Source organism: Canis lupus, chromosome 18 (genome assembly GCF_048164855.1).
Source record: "Canis lupus baileyi chromosome 18, mCanLup2.hap1, whole genome shotgun sequence".
Classification (NCBI taxonomy): Eukaryota; Metazoa; Chordata; class Mammalia; order Carnivora; family Canidae; genus Canis; species Canis lupus.
In genome coordinates, this window is record NC_132855.1 from 37,363,612 (window position 1) to 37,390,663 (window position 27,052).

The 27,052-nt window shown below is 45.3% G+C and overlaps 1 protein-coding gene across 26 annotated transcripts in view; it reads left to right on the forward strand.

Annotated features, from left to right (window-relative positions):
- Positions 1–18,574, forward strand: part of ICA1 (islet cell autoantigen 1) — a 141,792-nt gene extending 123,218 nt beyond the window's left edge. For 18 of the 26 annotated variants that reach the window (XM_072783997.1, XM_072784008.1, XM_072784000.1 and 15 more), the window contains 3 exons: positions 5,776–6,045; positions 16,003–16,092; positions 18,304–18,574. In XM_072783997.1, the coding sequence (XP_072640098.1) occupies positions 5,776–6,045; positions 16,003–16,092; positions 18,304–18,425 (482 nt within the window). In that variant the 3' untranslated portion in view covers positions 18,426–18,574. Of the gene's footprint in view, positions 1–943; positions 1,041–1,128; positions 1,338–5,775; positions 6,046–16,002; positions 16,093–18,303 lie in introns of those variants that run through there. The other 8 variants (XM_072784015.1, XM_072783996.1, XM_072784019.1 and 5 more) reach the window with 4 other exon arrangements.
- Positions 18,575–27,052: the final 8,478 nt, after the last annotated feature.

A 27,052-nucleotide genomic window follows, 5' to 3' on the forward strand; every position in this document is an offset into this window, starting at 1 on the left:
ACAAGTACAATTTGTTACCAGAGCCTTTTATAAGGAAGAATACTTTGCTCGTTAGACATTTTTGTACGGTGGTTTCCCACCCCGTCTTTCTCCCCCATACTCTCTGTTGGGTGATGTGAGGACTGTGTTGGTTGTTGGGGTTTTTCATGTGTACTGCAAGTGTGCAGCCTTTACATTAGTCATAATGCTGAGAGTGGGGACCAGGGAGAAAACCAGAGAAACAGAGCCTTCCTGTTTCACACACAGATGAAGGTAACTTATGTGACATTTATCTCGTTGTTTTTCTGTGCTCTCATTTTTGGTCTCTGTAGCTGTTTCCATCTTCTGGGTTCCTAATTCATGCTGAGGTCATGAAACTCAGTATGATTTCAAAAATATAACCTGAGTGGGCTGTCACCAGTTTCCCACATTTACTTTCTGTCACCCGCCCTCTGTCTCAACCCAAGAGAGCTTCCTCTGTATGTCAGTTTTCACTCTGAAAACTCACTGGGTCAGAATCAGAGCACATTGGCTCAGAATCAGTTTTCCTGGGGGATATTTTCCCAGGAGCATAGGATTTTTATTTATGAGCCCTTGTGCAGTGTAAGGCAAACATGCTGAGTGGGTCTCCCTCTCATCCATTCTGCCGTACTGCCTGCAGCCAGGAGCTTTGCTTGGCTGCCAATGGAGCCATCTAACCTTAGAAACCCTCAAAACTTTACAAAAAGCTTGAATATTCATTTATATATGACATCTTTATCAGGCTCTGAGGTAAAGGCAGTATACTGCACTGAGAAAACATTGACTTATGAGCTAGGGTTCCCAGCCAGATAATCTATAACTAATAAATTATATGACCTTGGGCAGGTCATCTAGCCTGGGTGTCTTTTTCCTCATATGTGAAGTGAGTTACAGGGGATAATCTCTAAGATCCCTTTCAGTTAAGTATGATTCTTCTCTCTAGGCATCTCACTGGGAGAAAACAGCAGGTTCCCAGACAGGAAGGCAGGAAAGCACAATTGAGAAGTGGCAAATGTGGAGGAGTTTTGCCGAGCCATAGGCCTCCCCGAAGGAGTTGCTAGAAGGGCTGCAGTAGAGCTGGACTGCAGAGGTCCTGAATACCACTGTAAGGAGTGTTGTTTTCCTCAGGCATCAGAGGGAGCCCCTGAAGGTTTTCGAGTAAGAGGGTCATAATCTCACAGCTGAACTGAGCAAAGGTATACAGCGAGAGGGTGCCTTTTATGGAGTGCCAGCAGGCTTGCTGATGAGAAAAACCCAGAGGACCCTCAAGTCAGGAGTTTGTCATCAGAGTTCAAGAAAACATGGATTTGGAGATGGAGATTTGAGAATCTTCCCAGGTGAAACTGGAACCATGAGAATAGATAAGATGTTCTGTAGATAATGTAGGAAAGGGAGATACGGCTTCAGAGGAAATTTTATGGTAACTAGACTAGGAAGGGGCAGCAGGGACAGTACTGCTAAGGAGATGGAAGGATATCCAAAAGAGCCATCTCATGGAGAGCCCCAACAGATGACAGCATTTCCAGAGTGGGCAACAGGGCAAAGTGTCACAGGGGTTGAGGTCAGAGAAAGGGGGATTGGAATTAGCCATGAGGATCTTACTGGTAACCTTCAGAAGAGCCATTTCAGTGTGGGCAGGAACTTGAGGACAGGCAGCTGGAACAAGAGTGGTTGACAAAGTATGTGGCTGTGGAAGGGAGAAGAAACCAGAGCAGCACCGTTGGGGGGTGGGATGGAGAGACAGGAATTACAAGATTGGCTGTTGTTGGGATATGCACACATCTTTTGAGATCAAGACAGGAAGCCTTGGAGAGAGGGAGAAAGACTAGAGATGCTGGAGCTGAATTTCAGTGGGGGCGGAGCAGTCTCCCAGCAGAAGGGGAGAATGTACCATGGGCTGATGTCAAAAAGAAGGAAGGAATGTGTGAAGGGTCAGGGTCATAGAACTGAAGACCGAAAGGTGAGAACTGGTGTTTGCATCTTTTAACCTCTATTGTTAGAGTCACATCTGGATGTAAGAGTGAGCATGGAGACTCAGGAGCCTACAAGATCTGTGGGCTTGGCACCTGAGAGATCAGAATCTTGGTTCACTCTTGCAGACAAAAGCATATAGGGTACCATAACACAGGAGCAATATTTGTTTGGCTACCTGGGTAGAAGGCCTGATTCCACTTGAGCAGCCCTTATCAGGGCTGCTCTCAAAGACCTTATTCTCTGTGTGTATATCTCCATTTTCTCATAGTTGAGTTGAATTATTTCCAGAAAAGATGTTAGTTTGATTCTTAAGAGCCAACAGACTAGTGTTGTTTTTCAAGTCTTGACATGCCTGGTTACAGAACTAAACCTGTCCTTTTCTACTTGTAATTAAGTTTTTCTTACAAGTTATGTATAATAATTTCAAGCATCATAATTATGAGGGCAATAATTGGGTTTCCCGGTCTTCTGGTTCAAGTCAGTGCCAGCTTCACTGCTTCCAGTGAAGTAATAAGTTCTCTTACAGAAAATGTCCCCTATGCAGCCCACTTTAACAGTTCAATAACCAGGACCCTAAGAGGTCAAATTCAGTGATAGGTCACTGACTAAGTCTCTATTCGGAATGAGCTCTCGACTATATCATCATCACCAAAGGTCCTTTTCTCATTGCTGTCAGTAAAGTTGAGTTTGACAGAATACAATATTAGTAGGGAATCTTTTAGTTAGAAGTAATAGAAAACCTTCACTAAGTAGCTTAGCTTTAAAATTAAGAAGAAAAAAAATAAAAAATAAATAAAATTAAGAAGAAAAGATCATATTGGGAATTAGTCCATGTAACTGGGGACATACAGTGATGGACTGGCTTTGAGCGAGGTTGGATCCAGGGTTTAGACAGTGTTGCCAGAGTTCTCTTTCCAGCTCTTTTTTTTTTTTTTTAAGATTAATTAATTTATTTATTCATGAGAGACAGAGAGACATAGCCAGAGGGAGAAGCAGGCTCCCTGTGGGGAACCCCATGCAGGACTCAGTCCCAGACCCCAGGATCATGCCTGAGCCAAAGGCAGAAGCTCAACCACTGAGCCACCCAGGTGTCCCTTGCTGGGCCACCCAGACGTCCCTCTTTCCAACTTTTGGTGCTGCTTCACCCTCTGTTTGGCCCTGTCATCCCTGGGAGCCTCAAAACTGCATCTTTAGAATTTGGAATTTGAAAGAGAGGCCTCCTCCCTCCCCCTTTTATATACCAAACTCAGGGAAGCCTCTGGCATGTGCCCACCCCAGAGCCAGTCTCCATGGCCTGAGAAATGAAGGACTCTGGTCAGCCTCGATGAGGGGTGAGGAGGCACCCTACATGATTTCTCACCAGGATCCCGTGGAGAAGGTATTTCCCAAATGGGAAAACTGAAGAGGAGGAGGAATGGGATGCTAAATTAACAAAACCTACAGAAGTCCATTCAATAGCCTTGCACACAAACCTAAACAGTAAAAACAAAGATAGAGCTTTTGCGGTTTTGGTTGTTTTTGGAAAGCTCAAAGTTTATTAGTTATTGTTGGTCTTATTAGTCACGATTGTCCCTGGATTGATATTTCAATGAATGCAGGAAGCCTCCCTCAGGGTTTGACTTAGCAGAAGGCTGTAAAGTGACTTCGGGAAGAACACGTAATTTCCAGTGCTCATCAAAAGTCATCCCTTCCTCTAGAGTCTAGTCTTTGATTTGAACTGGTTCCAAAAAAACAGGTTTGGTTCAGCAATCATCTGGTTTCAGTCAGGCCAGAAAGTAAACCACGAGAAAAAGTTTGGGTGTTCTAGTCCCAACTAAAGTAGAAAGTACAAAGACTTGTGAAGTTAATGTGTGCAAAGGGAGTGACACACCAGGAGAGACTGAGAGAGGGAAGAAAGGAGGGTGCACAGCCAGCCGTGTGTTGAGGGACACAGCCAAGCTTCCTGCCTGCACTGACACATATGGCCTACGTACCTACCTGGCCTAATACCACACACAGGCCAAGGTGGATCCAGGCTGCCCACCCCCCTCCTGCATAACTATCTTACAAGCCTGTTTACTAAAATGCCATTTCCCTTGTCTTCTCACCACCCCACCTGACAGGATACATCTCAGTGCATGTTTCTGTGATCACACAGACAATAAGAATACTTAAACGAGATAGTTATCCAATTGAAGTGAATTTTGCTGCTCTTTTTAAACCATAGAGATATGGGAGTGACTGAACTCCTCCCTTCCTGGATGTGTAGCCAGTCTGCCCCACACATCAAAAATTCCTCTCAATCAGAACACCATTATATAAAGTGTGGTTGAAAATAAATCTAGTAAAGCCGGGATCCCTGCGTGGCGCAGTGGTTTGGCGCCTGCCTTTGGCCCAGGGCGCGATCCTGGAGACCCGGGATCAAATCCCACGTCGGGCTCCCGGTGCATGGAGCCTGCTTCTCCCTCTGCCTGTGTCTCTGCCTCTCTCTCTCTCTCTCTGTGACTATCATAAATAAATAAAAATTAAAAAAAAAATTTAAAAAAATCTAGTAAAGCCAACAGATAAGCTTGATTTGTTTACCAAAAAAAAAAAAAAAAGCCTTCACTTAACTAATTATCTCACATAGTTGAGGAAAACCTGTTAATCTCACTTAAGATGACAGTATCAGAATTGTAGTATAGCTCAGAGAAAATATAAATCATGATTATTCCTTCTCTTCATAACTTACGGCCATGTATGCAGTTTCCATGTGGCCATTAGATACCACCCCAAAACCACAGTTAATAGGACCAGCAGTCCTTGGTGTTCAAAATATGTAGAAAACCCAGTGAAAAGACTTACAGTTTTTCTGGTTAGTGATGTCCCCGTTCTACTTATATTCCCTGTTCAGTATTTGTCAGTGTCCGTATTGTAAGAATGGACTTCTTCTTGTGGATAAGCAATGAGATTTAAAGGTGTATTTCTTTGGGTCTTCTAACAGTGTGTTGAGGTGGCTGTTATTAATATTATTTTACACGTGTAAAAACAGAGGCCCAGAAGAGCGAAGGGTCTGGCTATAGTCACACAGCAAGTTAAGAATAGTCTCGGGACTTCCCCTCTGGTCTTCTGTACGTTCCAGTCCTCCTGGGCAGTGTCTCTGGCCTTCTTTGGGTGGTTCAGTTATTTGCCCTGTTTTCTAGTCATTCTTTCACTGCTGCCCTCAGGCAAACCAGACCCACCTTTCCTTTGCTTTGGCAAGGACTTGCGGTTGGGTTGCAGTCGGTTGCAGCAAAAGAGAAAGGAAGCAAGAGGCTTTCCTTGGCCAGTCGTTGGATGTCCTACCATCTTCCACTTTGGCCCAGTGTGTGGCAAGGGTCCTCTCCCCATCCTGGATGATGGTGCAGGCTCCCACATGGTGTGTTGGCTGTGGATTTAGGGCTTGTGTGAGAAGATTCAGGAAGCTATACAAACAAGGAACTAAAATATCCCACATTGTCTTCAATCCTGCCTTTGTTTCCTGTCTGAGAAATGTTTTGGTGGTAAATTTGTTTTTATATTAAGAAAAAAACAAAACCCTAGAATTTTACTGTTTCAGTAAAATTCTAATGATGCTCAGAAATGGAATTTGCTTTGGAGGAACACAGATGAGGGACGATGGGACTAGAAATTAAACTCTGAAATTTCTTAAGATAGGCTATAATGAGAATAATTTAAAGTTGATAAGCTTTTTCTTAAATCTAGCTATCACCCAGTCTGTCCCATCCCAGCCCCCAATGCATTCACTCCCAAGGGCTTGGGACCTGGGTGGTGATGTGTTTTGTGCTTTCTTACTTTGACCAGCCTGCCTGGGCCCAATGGCAGGGACCTCAGAACCTGAAGGTGCTGACAAAGATGACCTGCTGCTGTTGAGTGAGATCTTCAATGCTTCCTCCCTGGACGAGGGTGAGTTCAGCAAGGAATGGGCTGCTGTGTTTGGAGACGGCCGACTGAAGGAGCCAGTGCCCGCTGTGGCCCCAGGAGAGCCAGACCCCAGGCCCCAGGCCGGCTCAGGATTCCTTCCTTCACAGCTTTTAGACCAAAACATGAAAGACTTACAGGCCTCACTACAAGGTATGTACCAAGGGGATTGCAATAGGGGATTTTTTGTTTGTTCATTCTTTTTTTTTTTTTTTTTTTTAAGATTTTTTAAATTTATTCATGAGAGACAGAAAGAGAGGCAGAGACATAGGCAGAGGGAGAAGCAGACTCCCTGCAGGGAACCCGATGCAGGGCTCGATCCCAGAACCCTGGGATCACACCCTGAGCCAAAGACAGACATTCAACCGCTGAGCTACTCAGGCATCCCTGTTCATTCTTTATTTTTAATTCAAAAGCCTCTTTCTTCCTTCTTTGTCTTTTTTTTAAAAAATGTTTTTTGGTTTTTATTTTATATCATGTCTTTTTTGTTGCTGTTTTTTTCATCTTTGTATTTTTCTTTTATATTCAGTGGCTTTTTAGCTAAAATCTCAGAATCATATTCCAACTTTAAGATGTTGCAGGGTTTACAATCTCTTCTCATAATTTTCTCCTCATGTTCACATTTGCTTTTAGTAAAAGGCTAGAGAGGTAGCTCTCAATCTTAATGTCTTGCTCTGATTTTAGACTTTTGCATGGCATACTTTAGAGAATCAGATTGTCTTCATAGTCATGAGCCCTGTTGGCTTGGCCATTCCTGCCTGACAGTTCTCCACATTTCTATAGACATACCATCTTTTTAAGTGCCAAGTGACATCACACTGGACTTCTTAACTTCTTAATTCACATTGAATTTTCCCTTGCTCCCTGCTGTCTCTCCTTCCTGGCCTACCCCTACCCTGAGGATGCTCTCAGCTCAGCCATTCCTGTTGGGTCTGAAACACGGGGCCCACCAGCATCTTGGCCACAGCAGAAATATAGTTTCCACTCTGATCTGTGGCCAGCAACATTGGTCAGGGTGCAAGGCACGTTGGTTGAGAACTACTGGCATGGGGAGCACATTGGTTGAGAGTGTAAAACTAAAACTCAGATTGAAATGGAAATTTTTAAGTCTAATTTTCTAAACAGACCTCGGGAAGGAAGCTATTTTCTACTATTTCAACACCTTTTTCCTTCTTTCATGTTATTTTAATTGTAAGACGGGAATCACTATTAAATTCTCAAATTGTTTTGGTTTTTCCATGAATTTAGGCTATCTCCTTAATAAGTGTTTATCTGGTACTTAAAGCTGAGAACAAACAGCAGAGCTGGAATGATTAAGTAATTATGAGCTATTAAAAAAAAAACCTCAGGTCTTTGGAGATGAGATCACGGACAGAGCAAAAGTTGGTGGGCAAAACCAAAAAAAAGTCTTCCCTCTTTTTTTTCTTTTTTTTTCTTTTTAACGAAATTCATCATTCCTTTTATTGTTTTCTGTGAGTCCTATTTTGTATCCATGTCATTTATTTTCAGGAATGGAGTTAGAGATAAGAGGGATAAATGGAATCCAAAAATACTTTACCCTGAGCCTCACCTCTGGGTTTCGCCATCTCTTTCACTGGCGCTCCAGATGAGCAATGCTGCCAGTGACTTGAGTTTCACCCCCACCCACCTGCGGTGGAGGTGCTGACAAGCCGTGGGAGAGTTGGAAGGCCAAGCCAGGATCCACTACTTAGATCTTGGGGCTGCTGGAGACTCTCCAGTGTGCTACAGGATGAATCCCATTCCGGCCCCCAGCTATAAAGATACTAGGGCCCTTCCTGCCCACAGGAATGGTGGTGGCAGTACTCCCACTTAACTGGACTGGCTGAGTGTCATTCACTTGTGAGTGGCCCTCACTGACAGCTGGGAAGTCAGAGCTCCATGCCCTCTTCCTGAGCAGGCAGTGTGAGATCTCAGCTCAGGGCCCATGGCCTCACAACTATGCCTGAGAGTTATGACAAGAGCAGTGGCCATGGACTTCGCACTTTAGCTTTGTCCCAAATCCAAGTGCTCTAGCACTGGAGTACTCTTGGGTCTAGGGGGTGGGTGTTCTGACAGTGAGAAATGTAAGCTTATTGTAGAAAGAGGTATTCCTGTATGGGTAGAGAGGTACTACCAAGGGAAGCCATTTATTTCTCAAGCAACAAAAATCTCACCTAAGGTTGCCACCCTACTAGCTCCTTACCAAGTTTCTCACTGATTCAACAGAGATTTATTGGGTCCTTCTGGGTGCCAGGCATTGGGGATTCATCTGAGAATATAACTCACATTCTGATGAAGAGGAGGTAATGAACAATAAACATAATAAAGAAAAATCACAGAGTAGGTTAGAAAGTGCTCAGTATTATAGAGAAAAGGCAAAATAGAACTAAGGGATAGAAAGTGTTGGGTGGATGGCAAGGCAGGTCAGGCTGTAGAACTAAATAGGATTCTTATGAGAAGATGAAAGTTGAGCAGACTTGCAGGAGGTGGCGGAATGGGCCACGTGGAGATAGGACAGAGGCCATGTGCCAGTGCCTAAGGCAGGACATGCCTGTGTGGTCGAGGGTCTGCAGGAAGAGCTCTGTGGGTGGAGTGAGGCAGGGAGGCAGAGGCTTGGCCATACATGGCCTCCTGGCCTTTGGAAGAACCTGGGCCTTTATTTATTTATTCATGAGAGAGAGAGAGGCAGAGACACAGGCAGAGGGAGAAGCAGGCTCCATGCAGGGAGCCCGACGTGGGACTCGACCCCGGGTCTCCAGGATCACGCCCTGGGCTGAAGGCGGCGCTAAACCATTGAGCCACCCAGACTGCCCCAAACCTGGGCCTTTAATTTGGCCCAAGAAAAAATGGGAACCGTCACAGTGTCTTAGACCAACAGTGGACATGATCTGATTTATCATTTAAAAGGATCATCCTGCCTGCTAAAAGTTTCCTTTTCTCTGCTGGTGTTCTATGAAGACCAGGGCTAAAGGAGTTGTTTTCTAACCTCCGAGTTACCCTGTTTCCTTTGCATGCCAGCAGACACAAACTGAATGTCTATGGAAAACAAAAATGACAGGAAAGAAAAGTGGAACCTAAGTGTTTGAAAGAGGAAGCCCACTTATCTTCTACCACATGTACGGATTCCCAGCAGGTGCTCCCACAATTCTGGTTCTGATGCTGCCCTGATTCAGGGAACCTTCAAAACAGATGTGGTACAAATAAAGAACAGGCACCCTGCTTCGGTGACTGATCATGTAATCCTGTTACAACCACATCCTATGCTTTTGTCAAAACTTTCCCCACCTCCCCCTAAAAAGGAGAAGAGGATTACTGGCTCTCGATTTTTTTTTTAAGACACCCATGGTCTAGAAAAGTCCATCTATATACATGTAAAAGCATCTAAGTAACTATTAAACTTCAGACACTTCATATTGAAATTGCTTCCCCCATCATCCAGATCATCTCAAAAATCAAATTAAATAACCAACTGAAACAAATAAGTAATCACACACAACATGGAACAGAAAGGCTCACTGACATGTTGGTTTAGAGAAACCAGCAGTGGCAGAGAGTTAACTTACCTAATCCTCACCACACCCTTGCCAGGGAGGTACTATCATCATTTCCTTTTTAGGGCCCTGGGAAACTGAGAAACAAAGTAATGAAGTAATTTGCCTGAGATCAGACATGTGGTGGGAGGCAGACAGATGGTGAACCTGAGCCATGTGACCCTGAAGTCTGTGCCTTTCACCATTCTGTTCGGTTGCCTCTCTGTACCAAGTCTCCAATGGCAAATGTGATTTCTCAGTGGGTTCCTTCAGGCCTCTCCTTGGATGCTCCTGGAGGAGCAGGACTCGTCATGATTAGCCTGGCCCTGGGTGTCCTGGACACACACACAGACCAAGAACAAATGGTTGCCATGGAGAAGGAATGCACTGGTTGGGAGGCAGGGACCCTGTCGACCACAAAAATTGGATGATATTCCAGAATAGAATATTTGAAATCAAGATTGTTTGTAGAATCTTCGCCTGTGCTAGCAGCCACCCACATCTTCCCTGTAGGGCATTCCTGCTCATTCTCACCACCATTGTTCTAGTTCTCTGTGAGGTCCAGGTGGGGCTGCATCCTCAAGATGTTGGTGTCAAGAGAACTGAGGGGAAGGGTCTGGGCTCCAGCTGCAGCAACCTCTGCTCTTCCACAGACTGCACTTCCCTGCCCCGCTCCCTTCCTCACTTCTCCTCCTCCTCCTCTCTCCACCTCCCCATTTTCCTCTGCCACCCTCCCTCCTTTCTTTGTCCTCTCTCCCCACTCTGTTTCCCTGTGCTCTGGGAGAATAGAGAGGGCGGGAGATTTAGTAAGATAACAATTATATTTGCCTCCTTCCCCCACCCCAACTTCAAGCTCTAGGAGAGCAAAATGAAGCGTCCTACATTTAGGATAAAGTTGGGCTGAACATTTAAAAAAGGAGTTGATTTTATGTAGGATTTCTGAGAGTTTCTGAAGTTACCAGCATGATAGGGGCTGGGGTTTCCTGTGTGTCGTACAATGATAAGAAAACTGTACCTTTCTGAGGCCTCCTAAAGCTAGTAGAAAGAGAGCTGGCCAGAGGAGTTTCCCAAGGTTGAGACAAGGTGAGGCTGATAAGCCTCATTTGCCATTCTTCTCCATTCTCCACCAATACCCAAAATTTAATTTAGACATAGAATAGACGCTGATACTGAAAAGACTACCATCTGCTCAAAATACATGCACCAGGACATCTTTTAATTTAGGATTCTGCAAACCTAAGTTAGGAGTCTTGTTCTACATTCTCACAAACATGCAGTTCTGTGTTCCTTCTGGATATTCTTTTGTTTTATGCCATGCCTAGGTGCTGTTACCATCTGGGTTGGTTTCTATTTAAGGCTAATGTAATGTCAAGCTTTGCATTATCTCCAATTCACCTTTCCTTAAACTGAGTTCACCCCCTTGCCGTTCCTGGCTTAACCTGGCTCCAGATAACTGGCATATCTGGGAATCAAATGATGAGAAGGAGAAGACTATGGGGTGCAGTTAGAGTTTGAACACAGAATAGGTGCTCACGGCATGAACGCATGGAATTTTTGTCCATTAAAGAAGCAGCTGATTGAGGAACATCTGCTGGTCTTGGATATATGCAGAATTTAAGTGCCTCCCTTAATCCATAGAAGGAGCCTTGATGACCATCTACTCCACCCTCATTTTATAGATGAGGAAATCAGGAAATCCCAGATAGCCCTTATGACTTGCCAAATTGTTGCGGGTTTATATCTACCATTTGCAAAAGTTCTAAACAAACTCCTCAGGCTGCCTTACAAGGCCCTTTAGGACCTACCCCAGTCTCATTGCTGCCTATACTTCCCACACCTTTACTTACCATGACTTAATCACCTTGTTTTTCTGAGGACCTATGTATTATGTCAAGTAAGCTGGACTCCAGCCATATCGAACTTGAATGAGCCTCAAACATGCTCTCTCTCCTCCTTAGAGCACATCACCCATCTCACACCCATGATGCTTGCTTTCCCTGGTTAAGTTCTCACCCTTCAATGTAGCTTCAGTGTAATTTCATCCAGAGAGCCTTCCTTGACTCCCTCCTCCCATCCCCTCCAGCAGTCAGGGTTAGGTGTTTCTGCCTCCATTCCCTTTATAGCTTACTCATTCCTTTCCTCTCACATCATTGTAAGATTGGTGTAATTCTCTTGCTTTTGGTTGTCATGGACAGGGCCCGTGTTTGTGTTGCTCACTATTATATTTCCAGAACATAGCTGAGCGCCTGGAATACAACAGATGTTCAGAAAAAGGATAGATGGATGAATGGATGGATGGACGGACAGACGGATGGACAGATGGATGAATAACAAGAAGGGAGGGGAAGGAACAACAGACATTGAATCACTAGATTAAAAGAAAGCAATCCGAAACTAATCTCTAGGATTGTTCCTCATGTCGCTGAGCTGTACTAAATAAAATTCAGATTCAGCTTCGTTTTATTGGTGCGTGCTCTCTAGCTTTTGTGCTCCCTGGTTTCACCTACAAGAATCCATTTTATTCATACAGCAACCTAATGAGGCAGGAATTTTTATCCACCCTTTGCAGATATGGAAACTGGAGCTCAGAAGGGGAAATGTGGATGACAGGGTGGTACTTGGCTACCATGACTGTGGTGTTCCCACTTTCCCCTTCACTGCCAACCCCACCCCAATGCCCCCCAGGCTGTGATCATCAACCCAGCCTGAGCTTTTGCTCTCCCAGCTAGTGAAATTACATTCACGGTAAAGTGCTCCTCTGGATGGTGTTTTTTTGGCTTCGCTTGCTGCTCTGGCTGGCCAGTGTTATTTCTGGCTGATTTATATTTTCCCTTATGTAAGTAAAGGGGGCAGGATTGCTCCAATAAAATTTTATATGTGTTTCCTGCAAATGGGTAGCACAGTTGACATATCAAAGGATCTATGAACTAGGATCTTCATTTTGTTCCCAGAACCCTCAGCGCTTGCTCTGTGGCCCCCACCCTTCACCACCCTCTCCTGACACAATTACTCTAAGATAGGGAGACATCTTTCTAGCCACACCTTCATGTTAAAAACGCCTCAGCCAACGAACACCAACTAGAGAACAGTTGATGGCAATTACAGGAATATTAGCTAGAGTTAGTTCTCTTTAAATAGCATTTTTTCTTGACAGAAGCCAAGACATTTGAAATCTGGCTTGGCATTCCATCCATAATTATTCTAGTTGCACCCCTCCCCTAAATAATTCCCAAAGTGATATGAGCGAGAGTGACATTGCAGCTGAGCTTAGTGTTTTCTTTTCTTTTTCTCTTAGCTGAAGTCCCAGCCATACCATTTTCTCCCCTCATGCACATATAGTCGATTGTTAGACTTACACTTAATAGCTGTTCTGAGACAACAATGTGACTTGGCAAACTGGCTCTTGTTTCTGCTCCACACTAGGGGCAAAGGAATAATGATACCCTGTGTCTTTGCGAAAATTCTGAGGTATGCTGTCCCCATCATATTAATCCTCAAAGAATGGATGTCTTCAGACTCATCCTTCTTCATGTCCTCTGCTGCAGAGAAGCCCTCAAATCCATAGATTCTAAATCTATGAGTGTTTAGACGAGCAATATTAAATAATCCATAGTTACAAATGAATTTGATTAGAAGACATTTATTGTCTGTATAAAGGACTATGCCATTATAATCCTTGAAGTGATAGGCTTGAAATATGATTTATATTTCTGGTACTTTTAAAATATGGCTTGATATACAGACATGTTATTTATTTATAACTTTTCGGGAACATGCCCATTACGTAAAGTGAGGGGAGCTCCATTCTGACATGTAGATTTATTTCTGCCTCCTTTAGGAATGTGTTCCATTTTATGCTCTGAAAAATACAATGCTTTGAACCTGCCTTGCTTTTTGAATGTTCTCTGCAACCATTTTAAAAAATGAATGTTGTGCATATTTTTGAAATGGGAAGAATTATCTCACTGAGTTCCCACTGTATCAAATAGCATACAGAGATCAGGGAGGGGCTGACTTTCATACCTCTCATTTGGCTTTGCTCTGAGTCCGTTCAGGTTCTTTCTGGAAGTGTAGGCCTCCTTGAACTCAGAGAGCTTGATGGGATGGACTGAAGAGCTTAAAACAGCAGGACCTGAGGAGGTGGGGTTTTGAGACAGACCCCTCTGTTTCTTAGGAGGGCTGTCTTTGGCTGGCTGGCTCTGGCCTCAGCCAAGATGACCTGATCCTGAAGGATATGGTGACCCTTCCAGCTTCCTTAGAGACCACCCATGACAGTGCTTCTCAAACTTGCACTTACATAACAGTCACTGGGGGATTGTGAAAACAGTTTCTTGGGCTCTCCTGCTAGGGATTCTGATTCACTGGGTCAGGGTTGGCCCTGGGAACTTGCATTTCTAGCCAGCTGTCAGGTGGTGCCCATGTTGCTGGTATGGGCATCCTACTTTAAGAACCACTGCTCTAAGAGATTGAAGCCAGGCTTACAGGAGTTGGTGGAAAGGTTCCATGGGCTCTGCCAAGCACAGGTGGGTTTTGACTATGTTTGGTGTTGGGGACAGGGTGGTAGGGAAAAGGGCAAAATTTACTCAGTTACATTCTATCTCTTTCAGCTTGATTTGGCATACTGTGGATCACAACTCTAACTTTCCACATTTCCCACTCTTTTATGTGATTTGTGCTTAGAAGTAATGCTCAGGGCCCAGTTATCTAGGTACTAGGAAGGTTATGTTATCCTAGATTACACCAAATACTGGTCAGTTTTATAGTTTTTTGAACTATAATTTACATACCATAAAAATTACCCACTGTAAAAGAATGATTCAAGGATTTCTAGTAAATTTATATTGTGCAATAATCACTGTAGTCCTGTGTTAGAACATTTCCATTATCCCAGAAAGCTCCTTCAAAATCTGGTGCTTTTGTTGTTTATGAGTTATGTTAGCTACATATTCAAATGTCGTTCGAATAAGTAGTAATACTTTAAAAAGCCTTCTCTATGTTTGCATTGTTTTAGATCCGATAGGTAGATCACAGGCCACTGTTTCATTTGTCATTCGTTAGTCTGCATGGAGAAGTTTGTGTGCCACTTGCTGAAAATGAAATAATTCAGCCAGTGAATATTATAGCATCTCTCATGCCAAGCATTGTTTTGCCATCTCTTAAAATAATGCCTCATAAGTGTACTTCTCATGGTTTAAGAACATCCTCCAAGAGTTTATCCTAATTTAACAGCCATTATGTGCCAGACAGTGCACTAAAGGATGTAAAGATGAATAATACGTGATCTCTGACTTCAGGAGGCTCACAACTCTAGGAGGTGACACAAAAATGCAAACTAATAAATATAGTTAAGATTTGCTAATTAAGTCTCCTGTTGGGCATCTTAGAATAATGACGGGAAATGAACAGCATTAAATCCTGCCATTTTTGTGGCATATACTCTGTGACTTGGTTATGTGTAACTTGCTCCAGAAATTGGTTTCACTGCCCAGCTGAACTGTGCCATTCAAATATATTGTCTCAGGAGGATCTTATCAGAGACAAAACCTTTTCTGAAGAAAACAGCAGAGCATCCCAGTAAAAAGATACAGTTTTAATAATGGTGGACCTAACAGTAGTGGATCATCTGATGGTCTGTGTTTCATAGAATCAAGAATGGATGTAGTCCACAATACCTTCCTATATACTGCCTCAGGTATTTTGGAGCACATTGAGGAAGCAATTTCTTCTATCACTGAGAAGACAGGACTCACAGACCAGATTTAAAGCAGACATGCAAAGAATTATTTGATAAAATCCTAAATTAAATGTAAGCCATGCCAAAACATCTAACATACATCGTGAATGCTCTGGGAAACTAGGTTTGCTTCCCCCAAAGCAGGACCGCCGAACGCCACATAGGCATTATTTTGCCTATGTGGGTGGGCAGAGCACAGGGACATTACAGAATTTTGGATAAGGCAAACGGAGTGCATTGTAAGATACAGCGTCAAGTTAAGGGGGTGTTCTTTACCCTCATATAGTTGGACTAGACTATCATTCATTGATGTGTATTATCTAAACTTCTCACTCTAAATTGGCTGTATAGCAAATAAATGGGTTGGATCATAGTGAAGTAGAGAAGACCTGCGGTTAATTAGTTATATTGCTACATTTACTGGTGTTCACTTTTTAAAGCTTTCTCCATTTATGACAGAAAAGCAAGGCACTTGATTTCCTTGGAATGCTATGGATAATCTCTGCTGTGACCATGAAATAATATTACTCGAGAAGAAAAATGGGCATAGAGCTAAAAGAAAAAAAAATGTTCTAACCATAGCAATTTCACAGATTTTTTTTTTCAAAATCCAATCTTTTCCCCGATTTTCCATACTTACAAATTGGACACGATTATACCTATCTCTTGTCCCCTAAAGCCCATCCCAGGTACGAGGAACATGGCACAAAGGCCTTGTCCTTGTCGCACCACCCTTCCCCTTTCTTTGGAGGCCACTGCGGGTGAGACCGTGTGTGCGCCCAGCAGCTGGTGGGGCGGTGTGCCAGCCCTTCCCTAGACCTAACCACCTCTGGTTTTGAACATTAGGCTGCTCAGAGAGCAATGTCAATCCTCCTCCTACTCCATGGCCAGCACCACAGGCAAGCAGTCCAAATGACAACAGCCCTGCAATGAAAGGTAATACAGTGTTTTATTCCCTGGAAATGACAGTTGCCTTCCTTTCAACTGGCCTAACACTATTTTCCGTCTTTCTTTACTAATTTCTATTTGAGCACCGAGGGTGCGAATCAGGGGCTACAGGGGTGGAGGGTTTTGTATGATCCTATGAATTACATTCTGGCTTTTTTTCTGACCTAATGTCCTAATTCATAATTCCCCTTATCAAACCAAATGAGGAGGAGTCAAAAACTGTCTCCACGTGACTGGGTGCTACCCAGGTAGGAAAGGCCACCGAGGTTTGGGGTCTTTAATTGAAAATACTATTGCCATGGCCAAACAAGGCATTTAATTAGTGCTCCTCTGAAAGAGCTGACTTTCCTTAGTCAGAGGAGGGCCATTCAAGCTCGTGGGACTGTTCCTTTCTGAGTGAGGCTCCCAAAGAGAACATGTGTTCCACTGAAGATCTCTGTGTTTGCAGCTGCCTCTCTCTTCCTTTGATCATCACCCATTTTCCCCATGTTGACCGCAGGAAGTAACAGGAAGTGTCTTTATTATCCCAAAGTATCCCCATGATGTTCTTATAGGTATTGTGCAGTTGTACCTGGTTTCCCAAACTCCAGCAGTGGAGGTCTAGGGAATGTGAGGGCTGCCCCAAAAGTACAGTCACCTGACTCCTCCCAGCAAGGCCAGAGCTACTTGTTGAGGGCTGCCCTAGACCTTTGGGAGGTTAGTAGGAAGGGGAAGTAGGTGCAGCATATTTTTGCTGGAGAGATCTTTAAGATGTGTTGATATTCCCTATCTAGTCTAAAGATGTGTTGATATTCCCTATCTAGACTACAGATAGACTCATCCTCTATAAATGAATCTTGCCCCTTAGTTTCCTGTATGGCCTCCTATATGACTAAAGATGAGTTACTCCCTTTTTAAAAAGTTGTTCCCACTCCACTACCCAACCAAATTACATTGAGAGCTCTCAAGTCTCAGTTTATCATATCAGACAAAGCTGAGTATTCTGTAGGCTAATTGCACGTGGAATTCAGTTAATGTTAAATGGTAATAACTTGCATGTTACCAACTAGCCTTGCTTGCAGTCATCTCTATAGTAGATGCACTGATTATCTCATGATAAATCTATGAGAGATTATGAGAAAAAAAAAGATGGGAATCAGAAGTATACTATGATTGGCACACTATCTTACCATTTCAGTGCCATTTTCATCAAAAACCCAAAGGCCCTGTTGAGTGGGATAATCCCATCACCACTCTCCCATTACTTTGGCATAACCTCTTAGCTTGTTCCCCCCAACATTTCCCAAGACTCTTTAAGCCAGATGGCAAGCACATTCCTCGCTCCTCTCAGTGAGAAGGATAACCTGTCAGACATTTTCTTCATGCTTTTGATATTCCCACCTGTTGGGAAAGAGAAAGAAACCTGGGTCATCTGAGCCAATGAACTTCGATCCTCATGTGGAATGATTTATGTAGAGAAGAGCCCCCAGCTTATGTAGAAATCACTTGCATCAGGCACTCTTTTGAAAATATTCTCATCTGGAAAATAATTTGGTTCTATAATTGTGGCAATCGGAAAGTTAGAGCAGGTGGTTCAGTGAAAGAGCAGCTGAAGGGAGTATCCAGTGAGGGTGAAGTGGAGGTGGGGCGTGGGGGTGATTTAGAGCCCAGGAGGAGGAGGAGACCTTCAGAGGCCTCCTCCCTCTGACAGGAGAGGGTGGAAGAAGGCAGTGACCCTGAGAAAAGAGATGCAGCCAGGCCTAGGTGCCAACCCTCCTCTCTGCCTGTTGCTTTGAAGCTTGAAGAGTGGTCACGGTATTTCCCTTGACCCAGCAGATTTGTAAAGTGTTCCAGTGGACACTGGAACATATTGCTTCCTCAGCCATTCAGTCTGATTTTTGAAATCACAGTGCTATTTCCTGCTTGTGTTTAAGCAGCACGGTCTGCAGTTTTAGGCAGCTTGGTAGGTGAGTTTACAGGTGAAGGTTAACACTGCTCGTTCTTCATGGAGTTTTAGGCCATGGTTTAGAAATGTTCTTTGGCCAACCAACAGGGAGACATGGAATTCCCTAGCTAGTTTTAGGGACAGAGTGTACTGGGATTTGTCTGATTGAGCAGCATCCTCCCTTTTTGGGAGGAGCCTGGACCCACCTACATGCAGTTTGGCAGAGGTGGGCCTTTGGAAGGGGCCTGCATTCACATGTCCTCTTCTCTCCCCAGAGCCTGCCAAGGCTGCCTCGGATCTGACTGCCTGGTTTAGCCTCTTTGCTGACCTCGACCCATTATCAAATCCTGACGCTGTTGGGAAAACCGATAAAGAACATGAATTGCTCAATGCATGAATCTGCAGCCTCACAGAGGGAGCCCACATGCCGCTCCTCAGCCACACACCTGGGGGCACGCAGATGTATGAAGTGATCAGTATGCTGTTTTAATTACGTGCCATTTTAATAAAATGAAAGGGTCAAAGGCCCTGTTTATATTGGTATAATTATTTACTCTTATTTGGTATAAAGGTTTTGAGTGTATTCTCCATGTGGATCTAACAATACAGCAGTTTTTAGCTGGCTGCTCTCCTGCCAACATCCACATCGTGGCTACTGATGTGTCACTGGGATACTACTGTGAGATCCAAGTTCAAATCATAAACCTATTCTGTGTTAGGTTTAATAAGGAGTCCTGTGGCCTCAGAGGCAGTGGGAGGCTAACAAGGCTTAAATGCCTCATGTACCCCCTGCCTCTGTCGCCCTTAAGGAGGGCGGGGGGCTGCAGGAAAACCCTCCCTTCCTGCTGAGCCACCTTCCAATGAGCTCTGGGTGAAGCTCCAGCCAACCAGAGAGACTCTACCCTAGCTGTCGCCCAGTAGGCTGTGTGTTCTCACATCGCCAGGGGAGCTGGGCTGGTCTCCATTGCACGAACCTTTCTATGGAAAGCAGCCGTAGCTGCAGATGCCAGTGTCTCCTTTTGTCTTCATGGCTGGAATTCAAAAGCATGTATTTCTGGAGTCCCTTGTGATATTAACTGTTCTTGTTTGTTTTTTTTTTTTTTAATTAAATGGCAGAGACATTTGACATGCAAAGGCAAGTTAATAGAGTCTGTTGTGGGGATTCAGTGGGGAGGTGCCATGGGTGTGGGGGCTGGAGAGGGAGGAAGATGACAAGGACTAGTCCCACCTGTGTGAAGCTATTGACATCCCATGCATCGCCCACATACAGAACAAGGGAGGAGGGCATGGACTTTGGTGGCACTGGCAGAGGTGGGAGCAAGTTTTGTGTGTGGGCATGTTAGCAGTTAAGACACTCCACCAGCATGGACCCCCAGGGCTGCTGTCTCTCCTCCCATCCCTGTGCCACCTGTGGCCCTGTGGGCGTAGGGTTAATGATTAGCAAGAATTGGTCCCACATGCCCAGCTGGGCCAGTGAGGTCTCTGCTATACTCTTGCAGCCTCAGTCTCCAGCCTTGAAAGGGTCTCTTGTGGCCGCTTTCCCCAACAGAGGGCTGCGGCTTCTCTGCTCTCTCTGGTGTGCTTCCACGGAAGGACCTGGACCAGCAGTAGCCACCGTCCTCTGCAAGACAACATTGGGGGACTGGAAGGCATTCTCATTCTCCTTCGTGCAGGATGACACCTGAAGGCAAGTTGGAGCTGGGACTGTGTGTGTTACGTGGCTGGTGTAGCTCTGCTCACTTCCTGGCCAGCCCGAACTGTCCATGGAGTCTGTTTGTAAGAGTCTCATTTAATGACTCCTCAGCCTGGCACTCATGGTCTTTGAGGATATCAGGATGCTGCCCTGGGTCCCCACCGCCTCACCCTCCCACACATACACAGGAGAGCGTGTGGGATCCTTAAACCTTCCTTCTCAATCCTTGGCCTATGCATTTGCTGCACACTCTACCCAGGATGCCCCCCTCTCCTTACCCTCAGGTGCCATCGCAGCCCGACTCGCCCCTCAGGAGCACCTCACATCCCACCTCCTTTAACTATAGCCTGCAGTTTTCCTTCAGGGAACCAGCCCTGATCTCTCCTTCCTGCCCTTCTCTGTCATGATTAGCACATGCTTGGTGCTCTCCCTGGCCTGTGAGGCCTATGCATACATACCTGCCTCCCCCACTAGGTGTTGCAACCCCAGAGAACAGGGTCCCGATTGCCCCAAATCTTCTGTATCTCCCTAGTAATAATCCCCCTGGAGTCCCCTTGCAAGCACTGGCATCAGTGATTGCTGAATGAAGCTGCCCTGTGTGAAATGAGGATTAAGGACTCCTCGTTGCATCCTGGGTCACATTTGCTAACAGCCGTGGAGTCCACAGCAGCCGCAGGAAGGAGACGAAGCAGCGAAGCAGGAGTGGACTTGCTCTATCCAGGCTAGAGGCACAGGGCGCTAGCTTGGCTGCAGTGGGGGGCGGGGAGCAGAGGGGCGTGGGGTTCTTCTCTGTTGAATGGATCACTTTAAATACTAACAGGTTGCATTTTAAAGTTGATCTGCGGGTGAAGAAGGAGTGGAGGATTGTGGTAGTTGAACAGGCTTTGCTACAAGTAAAAGGAAAGTACTGCACATGAAGGCATTTTCTCCCTGAATTTTCTTTACATTTTTTGTTGAAAAAAATTTCAATTCCCATTCCCATCTGCAATCCACTTGGCCAGGCTCTTGATCCCTCTTGATAGGCGTGTTTTGATCCTGGCTAGCACAAAGCCCCCTCGGCCACCTCTCTAGTTTAAGGAGAAGCAGCTGCTGGCTTATTCTTTTTTAAGCAGTTTGTGTGCTGCCCAGCCAGGGGGCTTCCTTGGGGGCCCACCTCACCCCCCCCCCAGCTGTCTGTAGAAGGACTGTCTCTGGCAGGAAGAAGACAAAGGTGCCCCACCCCCTTCGCGCCCAGTCTTGCTACTCATTTTCATCCCTTGTCTCCAGCGAGCGGGTACAATTGCGCTGCTACCCTCGGGGAAATTCAGAGCACCTGCTCCTTGAAAACTTTCCTGCTGTTTTAGGTGGTCTGCAAGTCTCCGTTCCCTTCTCCCGCTGCCCCAGCCAATATATAAAGAATATTCAAATTTAAGAGAGGGAGCCAGAACCATTTCTCTTTCCTCCTTTCTTTTTCTCCCAGCTGGCATGGGCTTTGGTGCACTTTATAGATTCATTGCCTTCAAAATGTAATTTTAGAAATGTCAGGTTGATTTTTGAGTTGTGTGAGAGTGAGAAAAGCATCCGTCAGCTTCAGAATTAGAAAGACACCAACTTAGAACTTTTTGTTGGAGGCTTATGCCCAAGAAAACGTGGTCTGCTCAGAGTTGGCAGCCCTGAGAGACCTGAGTTGCCAGTGGGTGTGTAGACGGTGCTCACCATCATGCTGTGGCCAGTGTTACATTGGGTATGGGGCCAGGGCAGAGGCCCCCGGGGTGCCTTCTGAGGCTGCCTAGGCATTTGGGTCAAGATGCCTTCTGCCTATGCTTCAGCTCCAAGAGTCAGCTAACCAAGCTCCATGCTTCCCTCTTAGACACCACTGCTGAGACCCTCACCCCCCTCCCTAGGGGCCCGACCCTGGCAATTCCTCAGGGTTTAACTATTGGAGCTATTGATTTTGCCAATATATCAAAGTGCATCTGTCTTTGCGATTGACTAGTGTTCTCCCAATAGGCCCTGGCACCTTTGATTCAAACCATCTCTAGTCACGCACAGTGCAGTGATGCAGGTCTCTTCAGCTTTGTTGGAAAATAGGCTTCAGCTTGGAGCCAGCTTCAGTGATTGGCAGTGGCTGCCAAGAATTTTGCACTAAGGATTCTGATAAATGAGTGATGTTTTTGATGGGTATGGGGCGGGGAGTGGTGGCAGTAGTGCTATGTGTTTCCCAACACTGCATCTGACCTGTCTTTCATGGGGCTTTTAGTTTTTACTATTGCTGCTGCTGCTGCTGCTACTACTATTATTATTACTACTTTCTTCCTCTTCCTCCTTTTTAGATTAAAAAATAATTAGGATTCTGGAACCTTGAGAGAGGGGCATATATGGATGAGAAAAACAGAAGTCTCAAAAACCACCTAATTACTGAACCCTATTTCAACTCAAACTCATTTAAACAACAACAACAAAAAATGAGGGTGGATTTATTTGCTCTGGTAACTAAAAGGTCCAGGTGCATGCATCAGGATCTAGGGGCTCAGGCAGTAGCCTCAGCAATACCTTCTGCCTCTCTTCAGCTCCCAGCTTTGATTCCCTCTGTATTGCTTCATTCTAATAGACTTCTCATAAGGAGGCAATAGCCACCAGTATCTCCAGCCAAAATCTTGGAATTGAGCTTGCCTTGAACCCATTTCCAGTCTCCTCCAGTCAGCTACTAGAATCAAGGTGGGTGGGTGGGGAACAGGCTGACTCCTCAGCTTTTCATGGGTCCATCCCTGGAGCCTGACCCTCAGGGATTAGAGATGGAGAATGAATGGTTCCTCTAGGGGAAGCTGTGCTATTGGTATCAGGGGATAGGGAATGGATCCTTGGGCAGGAAAATGCCATGGGGATCCACCCCCGTTTTCTACTAGGATGACCTTGAGGACATGCTTGTGTAATTTCCAGAGTGGGTATGGGGCCAAGTGGCTGAAAGAACTAGAATGTCTTCCAGAAGACCCTCTGGACCAACCCTGGGCCTAGAAGGCTTGGTGCTCTTGGTGGCTCAGAGGATGCCTACTGTGCAGCTCTTTCATAGCTGACACCCAGTAAGTCAAAAGGGACCACAGAGCTCTTTGTATCCAATCTGTTGACACACAGATGAGAAAACCGAGGGACATATTTTAGAAAGCTATAATTTAGTGGGAAACTGGGATTAGAACCCACATTGCCTAACTGCTGGGCCATGCCTTCTTTTACTTCAAGGTGTTTGCTAGAAACTGAAAGCTGAAGAAAGGAATTCAGAGACACACAAAACTCCTTTAAAAGTCGATGTCTTTTCTCTCCTCTCAACACACACTCTCTCTTTTTTGCCAATTATTAAATACACCCTTGGGGGATGCACTCTAGGATGGTAGTATAGGGCAGCTGTGAAGAGTCTGGGTTCTGAAATCTGTGGCCAGGCCTCCCAAGTTGAGGCTCCACCAGCTGTAAGTCACAAACCCTCTGTGCACTTCTGTTTTCTCTTCTTCCCTAGTAGCATTGCCTGCTAAGGGAGTCATTACAGGGATTGAGTCGATGCCCCAAAGATGTAGCACTGGGCTCACACGCTGCAGTGCACAAGGATGGCCACTGTGTCGCAGAAGGTCACTTACTTGGTAAATGATACTGAAATAGGGAGTGGGAGGCTGCTCTCTCCCGTGACTTTCTGAGAGACTTTCCAAGCCCCATTTTCTGTCCCTATCATTTATGAACTTGTTTCTAAGCATCACGGGAATGGAGGAAACTAGTAGGAAGGGACTAGAAAGTCTAATGAAAAAATTCTAATGCATAAGTTGCCCCTGATTTTTCCATAAAGTTGGACAGAATTGTGTGTGGAGACCAGGAGAAATTAAGTGGGTTCTTTGCCAGGTTCAGAAGGGACATGCTGCAAAACTTGCCAAACTTAATGGTATTTTTAAAGTGAACCACCAAAAAAAAAAAATAAATAAATAAATAAAGTGAACCACCAACCAGGGCACTGATCAAAAGAAATTGGGATGCAGACCAATTGGAACTCTTACACACCGTTGATGGGAAAGCAGAATGGAACAGCCACTTTGGAAAAGTTTGGCAGTTTCACATAAAGTTAAACATATACTTGTCATACAACCCAGCAATTCTGCCCCTAGAAACTCCCCCTAGAGAAAAAAATAGGTATATATTCACACAAAAACCTCTATGTGAGTGTTGGTAGTAGCTTTACTCATAATCTCCCAAAACCAGAAATTCAAATATCCTTCCCCTGGTGAATGATGCTCTGGTACATGCATCCAGTGAGATATTATTTAGCAGTGAACATGAAGCAACTATTGGTTCATACAACAACATGAGGATTCATGTTGCTATCATGTACCCCTTATATGATGCAATGAGAAGGGAACTTCACTTCTGTTAGTGTTCTTTCCCAAAACTCATAACCCAGTCTAGTCCTTAAAAAAAAAAACAAAAAAAAAAAACCTCAAATTGAGTGACATTCTACAAAATAGCTGACCAATGATACCTCAAAAGTGTCAAGGTCATGAAAAAAAAAAAAAAATGAGAAACCAGCACAGTTGGGAGGAAATTGAGACAGGACCACCAAATGCCATGGTGGATCCTGGAACAGGAAAAGAACATTAGTGGAAAAATGGATGAAATCCAAATAAAGCCTATGGTTCTGTTAATAGTATTATAGTTGTGTTAATTTCCTAATTCTGACTACTATGTCAAAATACAATGGCTATGTAAGCTGTTAACATTGGCAGAAGCCGGGTAAAGAACTTTGTATTATCTTTGCAACTTTTTTTGTCAAGCTAAAAGTATTCCAAAATAAAAAGGGTTTTTTGTTTTAAAGGCTATATCCTGTGTGGTTCTGTTTGTATGCCATTTTGGAAAAGGTAAACCTATAAGGATAGGCCTCAGATCAGTGGTTGCCAAGAGCTGAGATGGGGGGGAGGGCTGGACTCCCTCCAAAGAGGCACAAGGAAAATTTGGTATTGGTTGGGGCTCTTCTATAGATTGTGTTGGTGGTGACACAACTGTATGCATTTATCGAAATCCATGGAATCCACTGAAGAGGATGAATTTTACATATGTACATTAGTCCTCAATAAGTATGGTTTTAAGGAAAAGAAAGAAGAATTGGATTCTGGATCCTTCACAAAGGGACGCTGTACTACGTGGTCAGAGAGCCCCTGAAATGAGGGGAGCGGAGACCCTCGGTGGGTTCGCTGAGCAGGTGGAGCCGGCTCAGCCGGGAGGTCCGCCCAAGATCACTCTGCTCCCAGTCCGTCCTTCTGGGCCGGCTCCCATCCGTCTGTGGGTAAGTCAGGATAGGCCAGGCTATGCGTCAGCCACAGTCCCTGAGAAGTCTCGGTGGCTTTCATAACCAAGAGATTTCCTTCCTTCCTCACTCATGCTCTCTTTCCGGGGGCAGTGGGGGGGGTCAGTGGGGGCTCCCAGGGACGCATGCTGATGAAGCATCACCAGCATATGGTGATCGCATGAAACATGGGAGCTTCTCAGTCACCACAGCAAGGAAGGGTGAAGCTGGAGCATCGCCGTGCGTCGGCCTTGCTTCATCCAAAGAGAGACACGCTCTCTTCCCTCCACAGCCCATTGGCCAGAAATAGCTACATGCTTCACTGCAAGGGCCTGGGAGATGGGACAGCACAGGTGGACTGTTTCCCGAGTACTGCTATTTCTGCCTTACAAAGGATCTTGGTCTTTATTTCTTTTTTAAAAGATTTTATTGGACAGCCCGGGTAGCTCAGCAGTTTAGCCCCGCCTTCAGCCCCGGGAGTGATCCTGGAGACCCGGGATCAAGTCCCACATCGGGCTTCCTGCATGGAGCCTGCTTCTCCCTCTGCCTGTGTCTCTGCCTCTCTCTCTCTGTGTCTCTCATGAATAAATAAATAAAATCTTTAAAAAATAAAAAACAAAAGATTTTATTTATTTATTCATTCATTCATTCATTCATTCATTCATGACAGAGAGAGAGGCAGAGACACAGGCAGAGAGGGAAGCAGGCTCCATGCAGGGAGCCCAACATAGGACTCGATCCCGGGTCCCCAGGATCACACCCCAGGCTGAAGGCAGCACTAAACCTACTGGGCCACCAGGGCTGCCCGGATCTTGGTCTTTAAAGTGTACTTTTTTAAAAATATGTATTTATTTATTCATGAGAGACACAGGCAGAGGGAGAAGCAGGCTCCATGCAGGGAGCCCGACGTGGGACTCGATCCCCGGTCTCCAGGATCACGGCCTGGGCTGAAGGTGGCGCTAAACCGCTGAGCCCCCCGGGCTGCCCTAAAGCAGACTTTGAAAACCTTAAAGAAAATCTAGTTTGTTCAAAAGAAAATATATGTGCATGAAGGAGGGTTTTTTTTTTTTAATGGATTATTTAGTTTTCTTTCTGGAAGGCAAGGGTCCCGTGATACTAGCGGTTCTGGCTTCTGACAGGAGACGAGGACAGCTCCGTGGGGGGTGCGGAGGAGAGCGGTATTGTCCACACACCCTCGCGGGCCCTTCCACGCAGTCCCGGCTCCCGCTCTGCTGCGAGCGACGTGGTCTTCGCTAGGAGCTCAGCCCTAAGCGGCAGGACGCCCTGGTCTGGGCTGACTAGCTCGGGAAGCCGGGGTGGTAGGCCCGGCGCAGTAGCTTCTCACCCACAGGGGAGTCCGAGTTGATCGGCTTCTCCCGCCTTTGCTTCGAGCTGGTGACGGTATGAAACAATGTCAGTTACCAAAGCATCCACGCCAGAATTCGCAGAAGCAATGCACACGGTTCCTGTAAAGTGGCGGGAGCCTCCTGAGCCGTCAGGAACCGAGCAGGCAAGACGTCCGGTATGGACCAATCCACAGTGGAGCAGAGGACAAGGCCGGTAGCGGCCAGACCACAGAATCGGCCCAAGTCGCTTCGTCCGCGCGGGCACCTGCTCTGCTGCTGCTCCTCCAAACTTGTTGAGTCGATTGCACCACTTAGTATTTTCCTCTGAAAATAGAACTTTTGGCCTTAAAATACCTATCCTGCCTTCTGACAATTAATTAGTAGAAATCTGACCCGAGGGCCCTACTGTTCTCAACATGCCCAAATGCTTGCATTTGTAGAGTTCTCAAGCATTTGGCTGTGCTCGTTGAAGCGGTGTTCTCCTGGAGAACGTGATTAACTTTGAACTCTGATCCACAGGTTCTTGATCAATCTCTTCCTTTCTTCCCTGCTCCTACTGCCTGACATTTTGCAGCACTTCCGTGGTACGACCAAAAACACAATGAGATGCACCTTCTCCCACTTCTGGGCTATGCCCCCAGGGAAAGATCCGTGTTGGATAACTGCTGGCTGGCCTTTGCAATAGGGTAAGC